The sequence below is a fragment of the Simochromis diagramma genome, unplaced genomic scaffold, assembly GCF_900408965.1.
Source record: "Simochromis diagramma unplaced genomic scaffold, fSimDia1.1 OVJJ01000596.1, whole genome shotgun sequence".
Taxonomy (NCBI): domain Eukaryota; kingdom Metazoa; phylum Chordata; class Actinopteri; order Cichliformes; family Cichlidae; genus Simochromis; species Simochromis diagramma.
In genome coordinates this window covers 16091308-16111786 of record NW_024387245.1, presented here as the reverse complement: position 1 = coordinate 16111786, position 20479 = coordinate 16091308, and the positions used below count along the sequence as shown (strand labels likewise).

The 20479-nt window shown below is 40.0% G+C and overlaps 1 protein-coding gene and 1 long non-coding RNA gene across 10 annotated transcripts in view; both read right to left on the bottom strand.

The window, feature by feature from the left end:
• Positions 1-1752: 1752 nt before the first annotated feature.
• On the bottom strand, positions 1753-10079 carry LOC120713975. Of its 6 annotated transcripts, XR_005691335.1 has the most exons (5): positions 9619-9633; positions 9407-9528; positions 7392-7528; positions 6317-6631; positions 1753-5140 (listed from the first exon to the last, which is right to left on the bottom strand). It is a non-coding gene; the product is annotated as an uncharacterized LOC120713975 (long non-coding RNA). The 6 variants fall into 6 exon arrangements; XR_005691337.1 differs by lacking the exons at positions 9407-9528; positions 9619-9633 and adding an exon at positions 10058-10079; XR_005691338.1 differs by lacking the exons at positions 9407-9528; positions 9619-9633 and adding an exon at positions 10001-10015.
• Positions 10080-11279: 1200 nt separating this feature from the next.
• Positions 11280-20479, bottom strand: part of si:dkey-88l16.3 (low-density lipoprotein receptor-related protein 2) — a 29261-nt gene continuing 20061 nt past the window's right edge. For all 4 annotated transcript variants that reach the window (XM_039999945.1, XM_039999947.1, XM_039999946.1 and 1 more), the window contains 12 exons: positions 20257-20458; positions 19905-20069; positions 19607-19816; positions 19269-19484; positions 18925-19059; positions 18306-18507; positions 17980-18102; positions 16779-16886; positions 13083-13319; positions 12008-12317; positions 11728-11821; positions 11280-11642 (listed from right to left, as the gene is read on the bottom strand). In XM_039999945.1, coding sequence (XP_039855879.1) covers positions 11595-11642; positions 11728-11821; positions 12008-12317; positions 13083-13319; positions 16779-16886; positions 17980-18102; positions 18306-18507; positions 18925-19059; positions 19269-19484; positions 19607-19816; positions 19905-20069; positions 20257-20458 — 2050 coding nt within the window. In that variant the 3' untranslated portion in view covers positions 11280-11594. The remainder of the gene's footprint in view (positions 11643-11727; positions 11822-12007; positions 12318-13082; positions 13320-16778; positions 16887-17979; positions 18103-18305; positions 18508-18924; positions 19060-19268; positions 19485-19606; positions 19817-19904; positions 20070-20256; positions 20459-20479) is intronic.

The window sequence follows — 20479 nt, the reverse complement described above, 5'->3', positions numbered from 1 at the left end:
TGGTCAAGTATCCAAAAATCGTAAATAAGTAAGAGTAACATTTATTACTCTTACTTATTACTCAAGTAAAAGTAAAAAGTTAAAAAAAAATTTAAAAAAATTACTCAAGTAATCTGGTGAGCTGGTTTCCAGTACTGTACAGTCTTTATCTTACAGTATAAAGAAACTTGAGACAACTGCTCCTGTGTTTTGGAGCATTATAAATAACCTCCAATTTAATTGAAATAAACACTCCAAAATTGAAAAACATTTGCTTTGTGTGTCAGGGTTAGTACAAAACCCAGTGTTGGACAATGTATTTGTCCAACACTGGGTTATAAAGGAACCTTCCACTTTACACGAAAGCAGTTTTGCGTTATGCTGCCTGGACAGCAGTAATTGTCAATGAAGTTTCTCACCTCTTATCTTGATCCATTCATCCTTGACTTCTCCACTTTTGTCACGTGACTTTTATCTAAGAAAACCCCCTCTTTGTAATGTAACAGCATCTAATGGACTTGTCAGATAATTGTGTTGCAGTGACGGTTACAACAATTATTTTTACATGCAGCGGGACCAAAGGTCAGAGTTCAAAAGTAAAAATGTTCCAGATTTGTTAGATAATGCTTAATCTGAAATGTTATTATCGCGTACAACCCTATTCCCTACACTCTGTGGGGACATCCACATGCACCTCAGAGGGTCAGCAAGCCCCAGGCCCAGTGCTCTGCTGGGTGTCGGGTGCTTCTTGGCCACCTGGAGCCTTGCTATTGGCTCGTGGCAGCATGGCTGTCCTCTGGAAGGGTAGGCACCTTGTTACTTCTGGTCCTCTGGCTGTGGCCCATGAGGGCTAAATTTGGGGCCTACCACCACCACCACCTGTTTTGGCTTGGTTGGGAACACAGTTGCCACTAAGAAGTGTGGCATTGGGTCTTCACTACTGGTTGGGGGGCTGCAGATGACGTGGGTCTCCTATGGCCTTTCTCTCTCTGGCTCCTGGAGGGCACTATTGTGGCTTCTCATTCTCATCGAGTATGTTTTGTGACAAAGACGCACGCACCGTCTTCATAAAAAGATTTAAAGATGCTGATCTCCTTGACCATTACCAGATGATGTTCCTTTCTGAAAACGAGAGTAGAGGTTTGAGGCAAACTTCAACTTGTTCCTATACTTCCAAGGTGCACAGAGAAGAGAATAAGATCTGCAGAAATGAAAGCTCCAGTAACATACAGAATAAAAAACAAAAGGAAGGCCACAAGCCAAAGTATGGTGGGCAAGCACTTTATTTTTTAATGTTAAGTGTTTAATATTAATATTAAGACATATTTGAGATTAAATTTACTGTTTGAAGCCTTGTTAGTTAATAACTAAGAAAGCTGCTTTTGTATTTCTCTATTTAAAAAACAATCCACTGACACTGTGGTAACTTAAATCTTTTTTATCCTCTTTTGAATACAACAGAAATCTGACCCATTGTATAGAAACTGTTATATTGTTCAATCCCCTGAAACATTTTAAAATCCCAGTTTCAAACCTTTAGATCTCAGCATACACAGAGCACAATGTTTCTTTATAGATTTTCGGATGACAAAAGTCCAATTTTGCTTATATTCTGACAATCAGGCTTATTTTTTTTTTAATGTTATAATAAGAATATATATTTTAAGAGAGTCTAGAGGGTCAGTGTAGTGTTCTTTTTTGGAGTAAAAAGTGTCCTGAGACATCTGTGGGTGGAGACTATGGGCCAGTAAGGACTTGCAGATGCCCTTGGAAGATGGGTGTGACAGTCTTTCTGTCAAAAGTCTTTTTATTAGACAAAGGTTCCAGTACAACACAAAATACAAAGTACTTCAGAATTTTCGGGTGTGACATTCAAACAATCATAAGTCAAACTTCAAAGTTTTTCCTCCACTTCTTTCTTTTTTCTTTTAAAAATCCATTTGAATTAAATGTAAAATTCAGGAACTTCCCTGTAAAAAGACAAATTTTCTCCCACAAAACGCTACATCCCAATGAACAGAACTTTTGGAGACAAATTTTCAAAGTGCAGCAGAGATGGCAAAAGTACACACTCACATTACTTGAGTTGAAATACTTGTGTTGAAAGGTACTCTGGCAAAAGTGGAAGTGGCGATTTAACTGCTTTACTTAAAAGTTGAAAAAGCACAGTCTCTGAAATGTACTCAAAGCACAGAAGTAAAAACGAGCCCCCCCCCATGTTAACTTAACCTTTTGAATTAATATAATGACAAAATAACGTTAACAGGAGGGACTGAAGTTTATTCTAACTGAAATGCTACTTTTAAATAATTCCCACAGCTTGAGCATCCGTGATATAGAGCACACGCAGAGAACAACAAAGGAAATTTGAAAAAAAAAAAAAATTGCTCTGTCAGGTACAGATGGGTGAGCTTGCCCCTCCACAATTAAACAGGAAAATTCATGCAAGCACATATGCTGTGCTTGCTCTTGAATACAAAAAACAAAAAAAACAAACAAAAAAACAAAAAAAAAGATGCAAGCACATGTTACATGCCTGACTTCCCACTGATAGACAGTATAAAGCTGGTTAAAAGGTAGAATTTGATCAATCTAATCAGCTTAAATTTCATTTGATGTGAAGCACCCCTCATGTAGCCTAACATTAACTCATGAAAACCTCACTGCACTAGACACATATAGCGATTTAAACTTTACCAAAGCCCTTTAAACTCAGTGTGGCCTACACTAAATGTCCCAGTATTTTTATACAACCTTTAAATAACAGTTGAATAAAAGTTCCTGTTCATAGATCCAATATCTGATCAAATAACTCTAAAAAGAATTGGGATGTTATAAGCTGAACTGTCCTTACTCCTTCCTTGTTTGTCCTGGCTTTCTTATATCCTCTCTCTCAGTGAAGCCATCTCTCATTTCTATCTTTCACTGAAGTACAGCAGCTGTATGTTTGGCTTGCAGGCATAGTGTGACAAACTGCACAGAAACAGGCTGTGTGTTTGCTCATGTTTGGTGAAACGTTGCATTTGCAACATTTAAAAGTGTGACGCTTGCTCCTCTTCTATGAGCTAGATGTTGAACTACCCTGACAACAGCTTATTAACACCACCAGTGATGGATACAGTAATAGTACAGTCTTGTGTTACTGCTCCCAGCATTTAGGTTCAAATCAGTCTGATGAGTCTAATAAACAATATCCTCATTTCCTGCATACAGTGGATGACCATACAGCCAAAAGCCGACTCATGAGGAATTTGTGTAATCTTGAGTAGTTATACTTGTGGGATGTACTTCTAATTGCATAGCCATGATACAAGTAGCTCCTCCTTCTGCAAACAAGCATGCAAAGTCTGTCCCTTATTAGGACAGCAAGTGTTGACCTAGTTATACCCTGATGGCAGATGCTTCCACTTTTTTGTTGTTACACAGCTTATTATATGGCAAAACTGGTTAGGTTCTCAGCCATCATGTCTGAGTTTAGTAAACACCGAACCTGATATTATCATGTCACTGGATGCCAGAAAAAGAGGTTTACTGTAACAGGGGCTCAAAGACAGCCTGAGTGATAAAACACTGTGACGCCCTGCAATATAAGCAGACTGTCCAGTTAATCCCGCCCCCCCCCAAAACAAAACCCACAGAGTGAGATGTTCTCTTCTGTCTATATAATTCAAAGGGTTTACAAGCTAGTGGAAGACACTTGAGAATGCATACATTGAGAAACCCTGCTCATCAACAATAGTCATATTAATATAAAAATTCAACACATGTACGCACACAAAAACATGATAATCTTAACAATATTGAGTGTTGTATATGGGAGCTCTGAAAATCTACAGTAACATTAACATTTTGCAGTTTTACCCTGTTGTCAGAGAAGCAGACATTTGCAAAACATTACTGAGTTGTTGATGATTAGTTTACATTTGTGATTATCAGTATTCACCAGGTGAAACATGACAACTGTGAACATGTGAAAGAATTAATACAGTAGGCACTTAACACTGGCTACAAGCTTGAGGAACTTGACTAATTATTCAGCACCAAGATGCTATGTAGTTTTCATGTTTACAGGACCGGAAGTGTACTGAGTGGTAATCAGTTTGTAGGCTGAAATTCAAAGAGCACACGAACTCATTTAAAAGCACATGTACTGTCAAGTTTTAAACATGCCAAGATTGAAATCTGCTCTGACCACTCTCCTATCATCTGTACAATATGCGCATGTTGTTGACAGCTCTGCAGGATTGTGTCTGCACAGATTTACATGCATTATTTTCATAAGCATAGCCGTATATGAGAGTAAAAGCAGGCCAGTGATGTACTGGTGCATTTTTGTTACAACAGCATCAAAGACAGGGCACTTAGAAATAGGTAGAAATACTTCCCGAAAAATCTGAAGTGTTAAAAGGTGCGCACTCACACACACACACGCACGCTTAGAAGAAAGAAATTCCAGGGGAACAATAGGATACCGGCAGCAACTGCACATGGTGCAAAAGTATGTACTGAATGAAATGAAATAAACCCACGCGAGTGCAAAAAAAAGTGCATATTTTCTACATAAATTTTTACAAAAACTGTATGGCATCAAATCAGCTTCTGACTTATCCCGTTAAACAATCTAGAGTTATCTTAAGTGTTATCTCTGTTAGAAGCCTTCACTAGAAAAATAACAACCACTTGCTTTACTTAAACTAAACTGCAGCTCCCTCACAGAGGATGAACATTTACATTAATTTACTAACAAGTGTCAGAGTTTAAACTAATTGCAGAAGCATGCCTTAGCATCCAAGAAATGTGATCAAGGAAGCTGCTGATGATTAGAATACAGACATTTTCACTCCAAGTTTAAAATTAGGTCAACAGAATTATCCAGTCTTGTTGTTTTCCGAGATGAGGCACAAGTTTAATAAGCATGTGGCTTGCGATACGACGCAGCTGGAGATGGATACATTTATATAAATGGAAAAATACTATATAGGAAGCGACTCTCCCATATGCCTTGGCACTCAGTTTGTGAAGTTGGTGCTAGAGTCTCCAGGATGCTGCAGAATAATTCTTATAGTAGCCACAATTTGATCATCAAAGTAGGTCAAACGTTCTGTTCGACAGTTATCCACGTTAAGCAGCACTGTTTTAGGCTTTTTGTTCCAGTAGTTTCCTGTTGAAGAAAAAAAAAAAAAAAAAAAAAAGTTCATTTTGTTGTGAATTTTCCTCATCATGGATACGAAGTCAGTGACTTAATTCGTTTATCAAAGACACTAGGGGGAAAAGTGAGAATAACCATAACCAAGTAAAAAATTAAATTAAATTAAAAAAACAAAAAAAAAAAAAAAAAAAAAAAAAAAAAAAACCCCACATACGCAGCTCTGCTGTGATGGAAAGGCACTAATGTGATGAAAAAAAATTGTTTCAATTGTTTGAAAATCTAAATTAAGCAAAATACTGCTTTTCATTTCTGTTATTTTAAAACTCCTCCTCCTGCTCATGTTTCAGCAGGAGGGCCTTAATCTTTTATTTAACTCAACAATGGCTAAAAACAACAACCTTCTTGGTTGTATAGTCACTCTGAGGTAATATTACAGTCCATTTCTACTGTGCACACACACTCATATCCCCATGTAGACTGTACATAAGGGGATATAGCCTACAGATATAATATAACAGTATAAAAGATGGGCTAGCCACCATGAGTTCACCACTTGGTTAGTGAAGCCCTGCTATAATGTCTTGATCTTTTTTGCAGTCACCGTCTTTGCATTTTGAAACCAGATGACTAAAACTAGACTATTGGCTAGCAATTTACATCATTTGGGTGAGCAGGAGACCATGTGTCGCATGGCCGGAGGATAGCGGCCCGGGTTCGGGTCCAATCCCCCCCCACACTCTCCAGTAAAGGCTAAAGCATAGCATAGACCAAAATGCTCAGCTTTAGGCTTCAAACCAGTCAACTGGTGTCATACTGGATACATCCACCTTCAATCTACAGATTATATTCTCTCCTGGTTAAATTAAAAATTTGAAAAGTTGTCAGTTGGAAACAAATTTGTATAGCTGTGTACTGTAGTACTAGAAAAGCATACATTAAAATGATCAAAAGTTAGTTTGATATGAATTTGGGAAAAGTTCAGTTTTTGTACTATCCAAGGCAAGTAATCAAAAGACGATGTTGTGTATAGTTCTATTTAACACACCCCAATGTAAGGTCACTTCTATAACCCCACTCTTCAGATTGGCAAGAAATCAAGTACACATGTTCATAAATCGGGGAAAATGCTGAAAATAAGCTTTTCTAGATAAATGCGTTTTTACAGAATCATGTGCAATATGTCAGTACCTTCGCTGCTTCCGTTTTCTCTGCTGGTACTTGGCAAGGACGAATGCCAGGATTGCGAGGCCAACGAGGACGGCTAACACGCTGAGGGTCAAAGGTAAACCTAACGCTCCATTGACCGTTTCCCCGCAGGAGTCACCCTTGTAGCCCAGATCACAGTTGCATAGTAGATCTGTACCACCACCAGGAGGAGTCACACAGTTACCATGGTTGTTACACTGAGACTCTCGACAGGCAGACAGGTTGGGGCTGATGCCTCTCCCTTCGGGAGGAAGGGAAGTGGTGGTCATCTTAAACGAAGGACTAGCTGGAGGCACACTAATAAGAGATGGAGAGAAAATGGGATGAATGGTTAGAAACCCGCCCAAAAATTAATCTAACCTCTGCTACCATAACATTTGCTGACCAAACAAAAGGAGAATAATCTTGAAATGTGATGATTTTCTTTGTTTGTTTGTTTTTAAATGCAACATTTAAAAAAGTAGTACTAGTATTATCGGGAATGACAAATATTCATTTTTATACTTTCTGTTTTTATACAGGTGGGAAAAACCCCCAAACTGTGTGTGTAAGAGTGTAGGAAGGAAGACCTGTTGTATACAGAATATTTTACTTTCAAATCACAAACAAATGACCAAAGGGGTAAAAAACGTTTCATGCAGTACGTACCACTGCATGAAACGTTGTGAAGGCTGCACATCTATTCTTACGGCAAATACAGTTTCTTCTCAGGTACACATCAAATCAACAGAATAAGTAACTCTTTCTCAGCCATGCGTTCCAAGTATGTTCAACTGTTTTTAGATTCTGAACACATCATTTTAAGCTAAGCTGTCCGAGGACGGTGACCTAACTGCTCAAGTAAGCTACAATAAATGCGCTTAAGAGACCAACATCTACAAACCAGCTTTTTTGTGATCAATAAGTGCCGCTGTGGACGTTATTGTACTTACAAACAAGAATCTTGTTATTCTGGTTTCCCAGCAGCATTGTGCTCCTCTCTAGCTCCAAGGCAGGCGCAGGAGTAACACGACAGAGGAACACACTGTACAAGAAAATGAACTTGCCATATACTCACAGAAGCAAAAAGGAGTCAGCCACGAAGTCCTAAAACGCTGCCAGTGGAATTTCTGTCGCAGGATTGTCCAGGTGTCTGTTTGAATGATGACGTTGGTCAATTTTTTTCAAGTTCCTTTTTTGTTACACGCTCCCTCACTGAAAGAGAAGGCGGGAAGAGGAAGAAAGCTGTGAATACCTGCTTGTGTTTTTATGCACACACTCCTCCTCCCTCAGTCTTATCTTTAAAATCGACACACACACACACACACACACACACACACACACACACACACGCCCGTTTAGCTATCTTAGTGAGGACCTTCATTGACATAATGGTTTCCCTAGCCCCTTACCCTAACCATTAAAAATGAATGCCTAAACCTCACAAAGATAGCTAGACAGGAACAGGAACACACACACACACACACCTCTCTGACACGGATGTAGAACCCTTAAATTTCATGGGGATTGTATGGAAATGGAAACTTGACGTCTCAAAGTTTGAGTCACAGCGTTTCACAAAAATTCATTTTTCTGGCATCCCTGGGAACTACCAATTTTTATTTGTGTGATGTATTTGAGATAATGAACCATTATACAGGAAGGCTGAAAAATTATGTGACATAGAAAAAGCCAGGCAAGAGGTCTGCGCACTCTTTTCTGTACTGAAATGCAGTTGATGTGTTTGTTAGCCTAGTGGGTGGATGGAAGGATTAGAAAGCAAGTAAGAACAGGACTCGGGTAGCAAGACCTGACATGACTGACATGTCTGCGTAACATGCAGACATTCATGCACATGTTATGTAAATACTGTTGACACGTGTAAGAGAGGCTGGGGGTCACGCAACTAAAACTGCTTGCAGGCATTTCAGGTTCACTTGAATATAAATGAACTTTCTTGCAATATTCTAAGAAAGTTCATTTATATTCAAGACATGTTTTTCGTCATGTTATTTTCAGCAGAAGCCTCTTAAATTCCATGTTCACATGTGGAGCCGTGTTATTGTAACCGTTCATCAACTGGCTCTTAACAAACATAAATTAGTCGGCTCAAATCACAGTCATTATCTCATGGCTATTTTGCTGTCTCGTCTGATATGAAAAAGGTTAAGAGCTTTGTGCCATCTCTGCTCTCAGACTGTCACTGACTGTCTGACTCATTATCATGTACATGATGAATTGCAGTTAGACTCTGAATAGTTTGAATATTTTAATATGAACACTCATAAGATGACCGCTCAAAACAAACTGCATGGACTTCCAAGCTGTTTGTTCAACCACTGGTACTTTCCAAACCATAAGTCAGTGCAGGGTAAATTAATACAAACAACCTGCAGTCAACAGAAGGTGTCACCCCAATATTTACATTACCTTCATTGCTTGTCATCACCAAGTGAGGTAAACAGGTGAATGCAACTACCTTTATCGTTAAAGACACACCCAAAGTTACACGACTAAAACCCAATGAAGAACACGCACACAAACAGTCTGCAAGCATTTTGAACAGTTAAGTGAGAGGTTAAGTTTGAGAACAAATGAAATTCAAGCCAAACAAGGGATATCTACTGTCAGGTTAACAATACTCTCTCAACATCAGGATGAAAAAGGGAGAAAACAGCTAGATGCTACTCCTGTCTAAAATTAGTGTTTCTGTAGTACAGCAGCCACAGTTTTATTTAAAGCTTTCCTCCAACCCTCAAGGTATCCAAGGCATCACAAAATACTTCAAGTGGAGGGAAATGCTGAGTGTCGGTATGCTGCAATTTGATGGCTGACCAGACAATTATTGGTCATGGAAGGCTCCGTTTCAAAATTCAACTAAAGTGTTTAATCTTTCAGCTCAAGAAGAGATGGATTTGAAGGTAAAATGGCTAGGAGGGGAGTCCACAGAGCATGAGGGTGAATTCATTTTGCAAATGTGTTCATTCCCAGTGTCAAAGAATGTTATGCCACTCCAGAAGAACATCCCAAAACTCAGCAACAAAGAAACCCTTAAAGCTAAGAGTTTGGAAACAGTCTTTGAAAGATACCCACCAATTCTTGCTGTCTCCCAGAGTTGTCATATTTGGAATAAGCTAGAGGAAAGCCCACTGTGGAGAAGCTCACAGTTTGCAGGACAAATGGATTCCAGTGGGACTCAAAGAATATGGATGCATCTATGTAATTGACAAGTAACAAATGACTCCAGCTTTGGTTTTACTCACAATAACCTGAGCTTGAAATCTTGACTACTCACTGCTTCTTACCTGCCAAGACAGTGGAAAGCCCTGGAAAGCAATGCTTGATACATAAAAAGTATCATCCTCTAGAGGTTTTAGAGCAAAGCCTATTGAGGAACACAAGTTATTTCCGAAGGAAATTCACATTTCTTTCAGGTGTGGCAGATCGGCTCAACATGTAGCCAGACACTGCATATTGGCAATTAAATGCATGGACCGTGGAAGTGAAAAACACTTGTTGGCGCTACATCTAAGACATCTACTTGAATTGAAGAGTAGAACAGAGTAGGCATAAAATTGCAGAGTCATAAAGATACTTTCAAAATAGCCAGTTTCTAAATTGATATATTAGTAGATTCATAAATCATGTTGCAGGCCATCTACCAAGTTAAGCAAAGAGATTACTTACAAAAACCAAAACATGTTTAATCCCTTTTTTGGCACCCACCACCCATGCTCACCCTACCTTTATTGCTCGTCAAAACCAGGTGAGGTAAACAGATGAATGCGTCTACCTTTAACCCTGGAGACACACCCAAAGTGACACACCTCCATAACCAAAACCCAATGAAGTGCAAGGACCTAAACTAATCCCTGAACTGACACATTTTTTTTTAAGGAATGTTGTGGCGTATTTGAACCCAAGCCATCACCATTTCCTAAAAATAACCAAGTACTTCTGTGGTCTGAAGCTAAACAAATTAATTGCCAGCTTAACCGCCCTGAAAATCAACATTTGAGTAGTAGCAATAAAAGGAACTGAAATGTCAAGGCATACCATTTTGAACCTGGCAATTTGAAACCAGTTCTTCTCTTTACTAGAACTGGGAGTGTATTGGGTTGAAATTCAGATACTTGCCCTACTAGGAATTCGAGTGAGTAAAGTTTATTTTTAGAGCGCTTTTCTCACACACAAGTCACAAAGCACTGTGTAACAAATATAATGGAGGGAACCATGTTGAAACTAAATAATATATTAAAAAAAAAAAGTAGTGTCAACCACTGACACTATTTGATATGTCGTGTTTGTCCTGTTTGCTTTCCCAGGCCCCAGTATGAGGCAGAGTGAAGGTAATGCATGACACTTGCCAAACACCACACCTCATTTGAATTAGGTCATTTGATTACAAAGCCTCTGAACAGTTTCTCACATTTCAGTTTTTCATACTCCCAGCTGTGTCCATGTTTCAATACCAAGGATATTGAGATAGTAATTACCAACAAGTTATTTTATTGAAAATTCTCTTCCCCCAACTTACAGTATTTAAGGCAACAAGCAATACTGTCAAATTAAAAACCATGCATGCTCATAGTTTCAGGATAAAACAGCTTTTAATCAGATTGAATGACAAAAAACAAACAGCAACAAATGTTCCAGGGAGAAACAGAGTGGAAACCAGGGACAAAAGTGAAACAAGTAAGCTTTTGTTTAAAACTGGTATCAGAATAACTGATTAATGGATAAGAACTCACCTTGAAAAGAGAAAAAAAAAAAAAAAAAAAAAAAAAAAAAAGTGTGGCAGACATTCAGTGTTGGCAGGAACAGAATGTAATCTTAAGTAGATACGCCCCATTGTGAGAACTCTCCCAGGAGTGTAAGATGTAAAACATACTGTGTATACAAATGGTTAAAGAGAGAAATGTCAGAGACAGAGACACTGAGCACATTAGAAATAAAGAAAATCTGGTTCAAGTAATTTAACGTCTTTATTTTTATTATTGTATTTCAACTCTTATCGATTCAGCTCAGCTTGTCTCTCCTGACTCACTTATATGACATCGCAAATTTACCAAACCACTCCCAGCAATCAAATCAGCCTGTGGAAAATTTTTATATATTTGAGAGCAGCCGCTAATAGTGAGAACTTTCATTCTATAAAATTGCACTTTTTTTTCAGCATTTTCATAGCCACTGAAATGCATCCTCACAAATTACACATGAGGCCTGAGAATTTCCAGGTTGCTATAAAGCTAGCACAACAGCTAGTGCAGAGTAGAGTAGTCTAATCGAGCTTTGCCAGAGGGTTTACGTCAGCTGGGGAGTCCACCTCCTGAAGGAGGAGACAAACAATTAATAAATCATGTATTTTGGCTTTTAATTCAAATGCAACAGTTCTCACAGGAATAACAGTTTACCTCAGAGTCAGACTCTACATCACTCGATAGACCCATGTTGGCCATGAGATTTTCCTTGTCTGTGGCTCTGCTTCTGATGAGCTCCCAACCTCTCCTGTTGAAATTGGAAGCCACATTTTAATTTTCTGCTGGACGTTACTCACCAAGTTACGAATCCAAAAATGTTTTTCAAACACTAATCACTGCAGGAGCCGACTTTTCAGTTCAGTTTCTTCTTTCAAGATAAAGACAGTCTGGGTAAGCAAGTAGTTTGTCTCTCTCTCTCTACTGTAATTAGTACCTTTTAGTGAAAATGAATCCGGCAACTATCAGCACTGCAATGAGGCAGAAGACACCCAGGATCACCCCGACATGGCTTTGCCTTTCTTCTTCTTGACAGAACTCTCCTTTGTAACCAGACAGACACTGGCAGCGAGTGAATTTACCCTCCACAATGCAGATCCCATGACTACTGCAGCGTTGCAGATCACAGGAGGCAGAGTCTTGAAATGAGACTGAGTTCTTGTCGGTGTTGGATGTAGATGATGACGAATCCAGAGGGTGGCCATCAGTGTCTTCAGTTCCAAATGAGGCAGTGTTTGAATTCGGACCTAAAGAGAAAGTCACCGTCAGTGACTGAAATGAGCTGCTTGGTAAACATAGGTGCATGATGTGTAGCTTCATTGTTTTTGTTTTTTTTGCATTTGGACAGATCTAGACTAGCAGTTTCCTCATTTCAAACATTTACACTAACCGGAGCCAACAGGCTGCTGGCGATTTATTCTCATTGACTATAGACATGTGATAGTGGCTTCAATCTTTCCTTCAAAACTTAAGATGAGTTTTCCCAGTGCTGTGCTGATCCTTTAAGACACATTATATTAGCTTTTGATTTTAACCTGTTGGAGCTAAATGTGACTCGTGTCAATGTGGCTCAGGTTGGACATTAGTGAGCCTTTAAGCTGTCTACTAAATAGTACAAAGCCTTTGTTAATGTTCTCCTGCAGGAACACAGATAGACTGGAACATTTTGAGCGACTGACTCATGCATGTTGCCTCCTTCAAGATGTACTCAGGCAATACCTCGTCTCAACCAAATTAAGAATTGGCAGGCGTGAGAAAAGCATGTGACCATTTGTAAAAGGTAACTTGGCAAATTGTGTAGACCTAATTTATTCTGGAGTTCTGTTAAATATCTGGAGGATAGTGTTACACTTTTTACTCAGGTTAATTCAAATAAGACTGTCATACCATCTTACCATAGCCCCCATTACTTTCCGAAACAAGGCAGTTTAACGTGGAATTAATATTTGTATTCAGGGCATGACAAACTAAGTTCACTTAATACTGCTTCTTTAATCTGGTCGAAAACTCACAGTCCTGTTCGTCCGACTGGTCCAGGCAGTCAACCTGTCCATCACAGAACTTGCTCCTGCTGATACACTGGCTGCGGTCAAAGCAGGATTCTTCTCCAGGGGCACAGGAGGTAATTGGGGCACAAGAAGTGACATTTAAGGTGTAAAAGCCACGCCCACATTTACACATCCTACCTCCGGGATAGGCCAGGCACAGATGGACACACCCTCCATTGTTTTTGGAGCAGCTATTGCTTCCTGGAGGAAATGAGTAAGCAGTATTTACAGCATGCAGGCTCAAATTTATCTGAAGCACTTTTCTTTAAAAATATCTCAGGAGTCATGGTAACACCACATTTATGTATAAAATAGCATCTTCCTTAGATTCCAGAACTACTGGCTTTTCGGGAATTTGCCTAATACAAAAAAATCCTGTAAAGTACCCAACACAAATAACTTTATATAACCTTGATTATTCATTAGACATCACTACATGTTACTCATCTTGTAGCCACGTTTCTGACATCGATGGATTCTGCACAGAAAAGTGCTATTTACCATTTATACAGACTTTTATAAAGTACATTATTTCTGTTAGTATTGTATGTGTGTGCTAAAGAAAACTCAAAAACCTCCAGTTTATGTATGATATATGTATTACATGTGCATATTATGAAAAAGGGTTATAGGTGAAGAGAATAAGTGTACAATGCATACCACAGCCCCAGTATCATTACCCTTTCTTCTGCAGCACACAGCCAGACAACCCCCCCCCGCAGGTATCACATCACCCTGCCATCAATTCGGCTCCAACTCTGCCTAAGTGAGACTATTCATTCTGCCTACACTGTACTGTGACACACTTTGCCAGATTCCTCCATTTTGAAATGGAGAGGAACAAGAAAAATAATGAAGGCAAAAAAAAAAAAAAAAAAAAAAAAAAAAAAAAAAAAAAAAAAAAAAAAAAAGGAAGTTTGCAGTTATTAGAATTCCTGTTTTGCAAGTAACTGGTTTTGCCTTGTTCTTTAAAAAAAGAAGAAGAAAAAAAGGCAACAGTGAGTTAGAATTGTGAAAAATGAATTTTCTAACTGCCAAAGAATAGATATAAATGCTTTCTGATGGCGGCGTCTCGGCAGTTGAGTAAATGCCTTAATAATGTTCGCCTTGTAATCGGAAGGTTGCCGGTTCGAGCCCCGGCTTGGACAGTCTCGGTCGTTGTGTCCTTGGGCAAGACACTTCACCCGTTGCCTACTGGTGGTGGTCAGAGGGCTCGGTGGCGCCAGTGTCTGGGGTGGCGCCAGTGTCCGGCAGCCTCGCCTCTGTCAGTGCGCCCCAGGGTGGCTGTGGCTACAATGTAGCTTGCCATCACCAGTGTGTGAATGGGTGGATGACTGGATATGTAAAGCGCTTTGGGGTCCTTAGGGACTAGTAAAGCGCTATATAAATACAGGCCATTTACCATTTAATGGTTTGAAAACATGTAGTGTGATTAACATAGTTTTTATGATTTGTCTACTTTGATTTGGCACAAAGCTGTTTCACTAACTAGGCTTCAGATAATACACACCCTAAAATCTACTGGTTGCTTGTTTATTAGTCTGAAATTAATTTTCATTACATATCATTATCTAATTATCCAAAATAGTAATCCTGATGCAAGCGTCCTCTTTATCCAGGCTTGGGACTGGCATTGGGAGCACACGAGACAAAAATAATCTCTTTAAAAACAACAAAACAAAAAACAAGTCTCTGGTAATACTAATTTGTATAGGTGAAGTGAAGTACGACACATAAACCATCTACATGTCGTTCTTCACTACATCTGTGAACCTCCTTAGTAGTCTTGCTCATTTCTTCTCTCTTGGCTCTTGACAGAGAAGGCCACATCTTTCTCCCTCCCTTATCTTTCCTTGCTTGGCTTCATGTCTTCTGTCTAGTCTCATTTAAAACTCTAACCCCCAGAAGAATCTCTCAGTCCTGTTCACTAAAACCTAAAGAAAAATTATGCATTTGATCAACTGATCGCTAAATTCAATTGACACTCTTCTTGATTAGAAGCCGGGGTTCGGAAAAGCCCGACTGTCCTGGAGGGATATTCTCTGCCGGATACACGATGGATGGGTGGTGGAATTGGCGCATTGCATGCCTGGCAGGACTATCGATTGAAGACATCTACCTATTCTGAACCATGATAACAAGCTTCTTGCTGATCAGAGCTGGTTTGACCCTGGCTTATCGAAGATTAAAGAAAGAAGTTGCAGCTGTTCAAAACCCCACAAGGCTAGCTGCTATGACCGAAGCGATGGGGATGGCCGTGAGTACTTGGGCTGTACTCATTGAACGTAATATGGATAAGATCTTGGAAGAGAAGCTCACGGCTCTTCAACAGGAAATTGATAGATCTGGCGACCAGTGATGGACATCAAAAACAACTGTAAAATCAGATGCAGTCTGTTCGCACTAACCCAAACAACCACCTTCATTTAATGCGGCTAAACATGTATCACAAACCTGTTCTCAAACTGCTCTCCTCTAGGAGTTCAGTCTTCGGAGGAGCTCTTCATCATTGCCCTGCCCATCGCCATTCAAAATAAGAAGAGGCTCAGAGCCCTGATGCGATCCCACCCCCACTTTGAACCCATCTGTCATTCCACCACAAACCTCACCTCAGTCTCACTGCTCTCTCAAATGCCCTGCATCACTCTTATACTTCTGCTAGACTCAGTTTTCTCATGCAGTACTGCAGTTTTTTCCCCTCAGCACTCCATCACGTGTTTTCTCTAGATCCATGAAGACTGTGCAGGTCCTTCTGTAATTCTCCATCAGTCTCAAAGCATCTATAGAGCTCTTTAAGATTATGAAGCCACACTGTTGCTCACCAATTGTCTAGTCTCTTTTTAACTTCGCTTCAACAACTCTTTCCCATATCTTCATTGTAAAGCTCAATTTTATCCCTCTGTAGTTATGACAGCTCTGTGCATCTCCCTCCTTGGAAATCGTACCAGTTCACTTCTTTGTTTGTCAGGCAAGATTATCGAGCCTCAAAGAAAACTGAAGATGAGCCTTTTCCTTTGCCGTACACCTAGCCTCCGAGCACTCCTGCCCACTTTCTTCATCTCCCTGACTATCGCACTCTTTGCCAATCTGTTCCATTTGAATACTTATAAAGAAGCTAAATGCACATTGCTTTAGTTTTCAACACATTACACACACTACAGCATATGTGCATTGATTGCTTTCATTGTAATAATGTGATCAATACCTCTCGCCTTCTATGAGACTGACTGAAACCAAAAACGTAATTTTTTGGAGTCATACCGCAACCAGTTTTGACTTTGGAAATGGCGCCAGCTATTGTAACATCTCTTCTCGGTTTCCTGTAACAGTGCTTTATTCAGATTCTTCTCATGCCCGTCATACCTCACCTTCTCTCATAGTGGCATTACATAGCTTCCGCTCAGTAGTCCCAACTGTTCTACCTACTTATTCTGCAATCTACCCACTTTTCCCACAGTGCACCATAGTATATGGTTTGTAAAGAGAAGGATGTACTAAACCTCTAATTGGGCATACTGATACTTTTTTGGCAGAAGCTTAATCTAGGCTTTCATGCATACCATCATACAGCTGGGGGATAATTTCTGTTGACAGAACTGTAAAAATATTCATGTCCCATATTTTGTCAACTGCTTTCTGTCAACTTATTTTTCCACCTACCTGACTGGGTGTCATTGCTGTGAGCTCTGATTTCCACCACGCTGGTCTTTGTCTCAAACCACAACTGTTTAGGCTGGAGGCCATCACTGAACCACAGCTTGGTCACATCTACACAAGTTGAAAAGTACAATTTAAAAAAAAACGAAAAAAAATATACTACAGAAATCAGCAAATCGCATTTAAATTAGTTTGTTATGCCAACTGTTGCCTTAAAGGGAAAAAGAAAGATGAAGCAAAGGTGATAGAAGGCTATGAAGTGATTAGAGTGAAATAGTAGGAAAACCCCATTGACTTAATCCCAAAGTAACGAAATTTGTCACATCAATTGCCAGTAAAACATCCAAAACATTTTCAAACCTTTATATAAATGCAAATATCTTAACATTTCAAATTGAAATAAAATACTAAAAATACATTTCAACAAAACATTAATATACAAATTCAAATAAGAAAAAGACCCCAAACTACGGAGCCCCGCAGGGGACATGGGAGGAAAAAAAAAAAAAAAAAAGAAAAAAAAAAAAATAAAGACGGACTTTTGCGAGATCTCGCAAACTACTCGGATCTCGCAAACTTTCTCGCGAAAGTTGAATTCCAACAATGGCGGCAGCTACTTAGTTGTAATATTACTCTTTCTGGGTCACAAAATACACTTTTAAGATATTTTGAGGCGTGAATGTAGTTGTGTAAACATAAGATACCTGCTCGGTTTACAAGACATCACATATTTGCAAAAGTGCTCCGACGTTTTTGGAGATCTGACACCCACTAGCTCGAAGCTAACGGGAGGTCGAGACCTACTACAGCCGGGAGGAACACGCTTTCCTGGCACATCGTGCCTCGACCTCCCGGTCGGCTTCGAGCTGGCGGCCTCCGAAGAATGCGGCTAAAACTTTTGCGAGATCTCGCAATACTTTTGCGAGATCCCGAGTTTGTTTTGCGAGATCTCGCAAAAGTCAGTCTTAATTTTTTTTTTTTTCCTCCCTAATTTTTTTTTTCTCCCATGTCCCCTGCGGGGCTCCGTACCAAACAAACAAAAACACCCCCCCTCCAAAAAATAAAATAAAAAAATTAATCTCTACACTAGCCTTTGTACAAATAAATATCTTAGCACTTCAGCCATTTGCTAGTATCACTGAATATGATGTCATGTCAACTAAACAAGGTGTTTGAAAACACATCAAAGCAAAAAGTATCTTACCCTTTCCCTGTGTGACCCAGAACAGGATGTTCTCAGTATATGTCAAGGACATAATCACATCAGGTCCTGCCTTAAACTGTTTATATCCCAAACCATCCACTCCAATGGAGCTGATCACTCCATCTGAAGAAATGAGGCAAACACAGAAACAGGATGATCAAAGAAAAATACTTTCATCTCATACATGTCATTACTATACATTTTTTTCCACTTCTTTATTGGGATCCTGTGTTGAGTTACTGCTCAGAGGAATTGAATGCAAATTTGTCCCGGTCTTTATGAGTGTGTGGGAGGTTTTTTGTTTTATTGTGCGTTTAACTGTTCACCAGTGTCAGCCCAGTAGATTCTGGTCCCATTATTAACGAACACCAGGGAGTTGGGGACTGTCGACTTTCCCCACAGCACTGCTTTGTTCCGGCCATCCATCCAGGCACAGACCACCTCCGTCAGGCTCTTCCCACCTGCCATGACCACTGCTGTGTAGCAAAGTCGACCTGAGGAGGGATGTAACGCGATGGATGTGGCAAGCTGAAAAGACAATTGTTAAACATTAAACGTTTAACATGAGAAGGTCATTGGGTTGGCAAGGAAGGGAGCATAAAGCAAGGTGTGTGTTAGCAGTCTCTTTTCCTATGTGGATTATTATTTTTAGGACTAGTAATACAATAAAGATGTAGCTAAAAGTACATTTTTATTATATATATGAACCAATACTTGCAAATGTGAAAACTTGACTGACTGCAATTTAGAAGTCTGTTTACACCAAAGAAAAAGCGAGTAAATAAACTTTGATCAAGAACATTTATAAAAACAAATGGCAACTCATTGCCAATTTATTTTTAGTGCAATTCAATGGCAAATATCACAGCAGACTGAAAAGACCCATGAAAACATCAGATGTAAGCGCTCACGTCTGAGCAGAAATATGATAAGTGCTGCCTTCACCATTAGTGATCCTTGCAGGAGAGACGTGGTGTAGCCACCATTGCGGGATGTCACATGGATGTTGGGCCTTGAGCTGCTGCTCCAGTAGAGGTTAGAGGTCACCCAGTCAATTGCCAGAGCAGTGACCGAATCATCCTTATAAGACAGAGAGGGATAGCCTCCAGACTTAAAGTTTCGCCAGAAAGTGACACTTATTGGAGAGCTGAGGCTGATTTAATCACCAACTAAAGCCATTATCTAGAGTTAGATTATTAACTTTAAATTAAATGTCAGATGGTTACATCTTCAGGGTTTAACATCCTACTGTTTTCCCATTAAATACAAGACTTTCGCCCTAAACATACCTTCAGCTTTAGGACTTGTCCAGCAGGTGTGAGTCCTTGTCTTGACCTGTAGCTTCCCATTTTCAGAACATCCACAGATCCCGCATAAGCCACATACAACTCCTGGTTGGAGATATCCAGCCCCATGGCTTCGTTTATATCCGGGAGGGCCAAGACTCTGCTGTTTGGCATTTTTTTCAGGGCGATACCATCCCTTCGCAAGGAGCGCAAGTAAATCTGCCAGTAGCAGGGAGGTGCGATTTAAAGTGGAACAAAGCAGAAGACCTAATTTCTTAAATGTGTTGTCTAGAAGGGTTTTGCAGGATGGAAGGCCTTAACATCACTACAAAACATGTCACCTGGTAAATTGTGTTTTGAGACAGGAGCAGGATGAAAGATGAATCCCTGGGCCGAGAGCAGGTGATGTTGTCCTTGGAAAGCAGCAGACCCTTCGGGCATCGACATACTGCAGATCTGCCCGTCACCGGGGGGGCCAGAAGGCAAATATGGGAGCAGCGCAGATGGTCACAAGGACTGGGCACAGCTGGCTGCGAAAGGGCATGCATCAGCTAGGGAGAGAAGAAGATTTAACATTAAGACTCATAAGCGGTGACAGTCTTTGATCAAATGTGACTTCATTTTACTGTCGGAGTTCACCTTTAGCCCAAATGGCTGTCCCGGTCTCTTCAGAACAACCTTTTGGTCTTTCCCAGTGTTCTTGTCAGCTGAGCGTATGACTCTTCTCTTTGTGTCAGACCAGAAAACACGATCATTGAAGACCACCACCGAGAAAGGGTTTGGCGTTTCAGCCAACTGAATGATCTATTAAAAGAAAGCCATTACTGTGTTGTGATATTGCATAACTGCTGGGAGACTAGCCATAATCATAAACTTTAAGACAGATTATTAGTAACATGGCCTATTAAAGGCCTCTCAGACACCACATCATATGTTTTCCCTTTCTTATGTCTCTGGGTTCTACTTGTTTTGCGGTTTGACATTCAAATACCTTGATGTTGCCTCCATCCAGAGAGGCTGAGCCAATGCAGCGCAGTTTCTCATCTGCCCAGTACACTCTGTTATCTAGGAGGTCATAGGCCAAACTGACTGGCCAACTCAAACTGTGGCTCACAACCACCTTCCTCTCTGAACCATCCATCCCAGACTGCTTAATCTGAGGCGTGCTGCCGATCTCAGACCACAGCATCAGCCTAAGAACATTAATTATACAA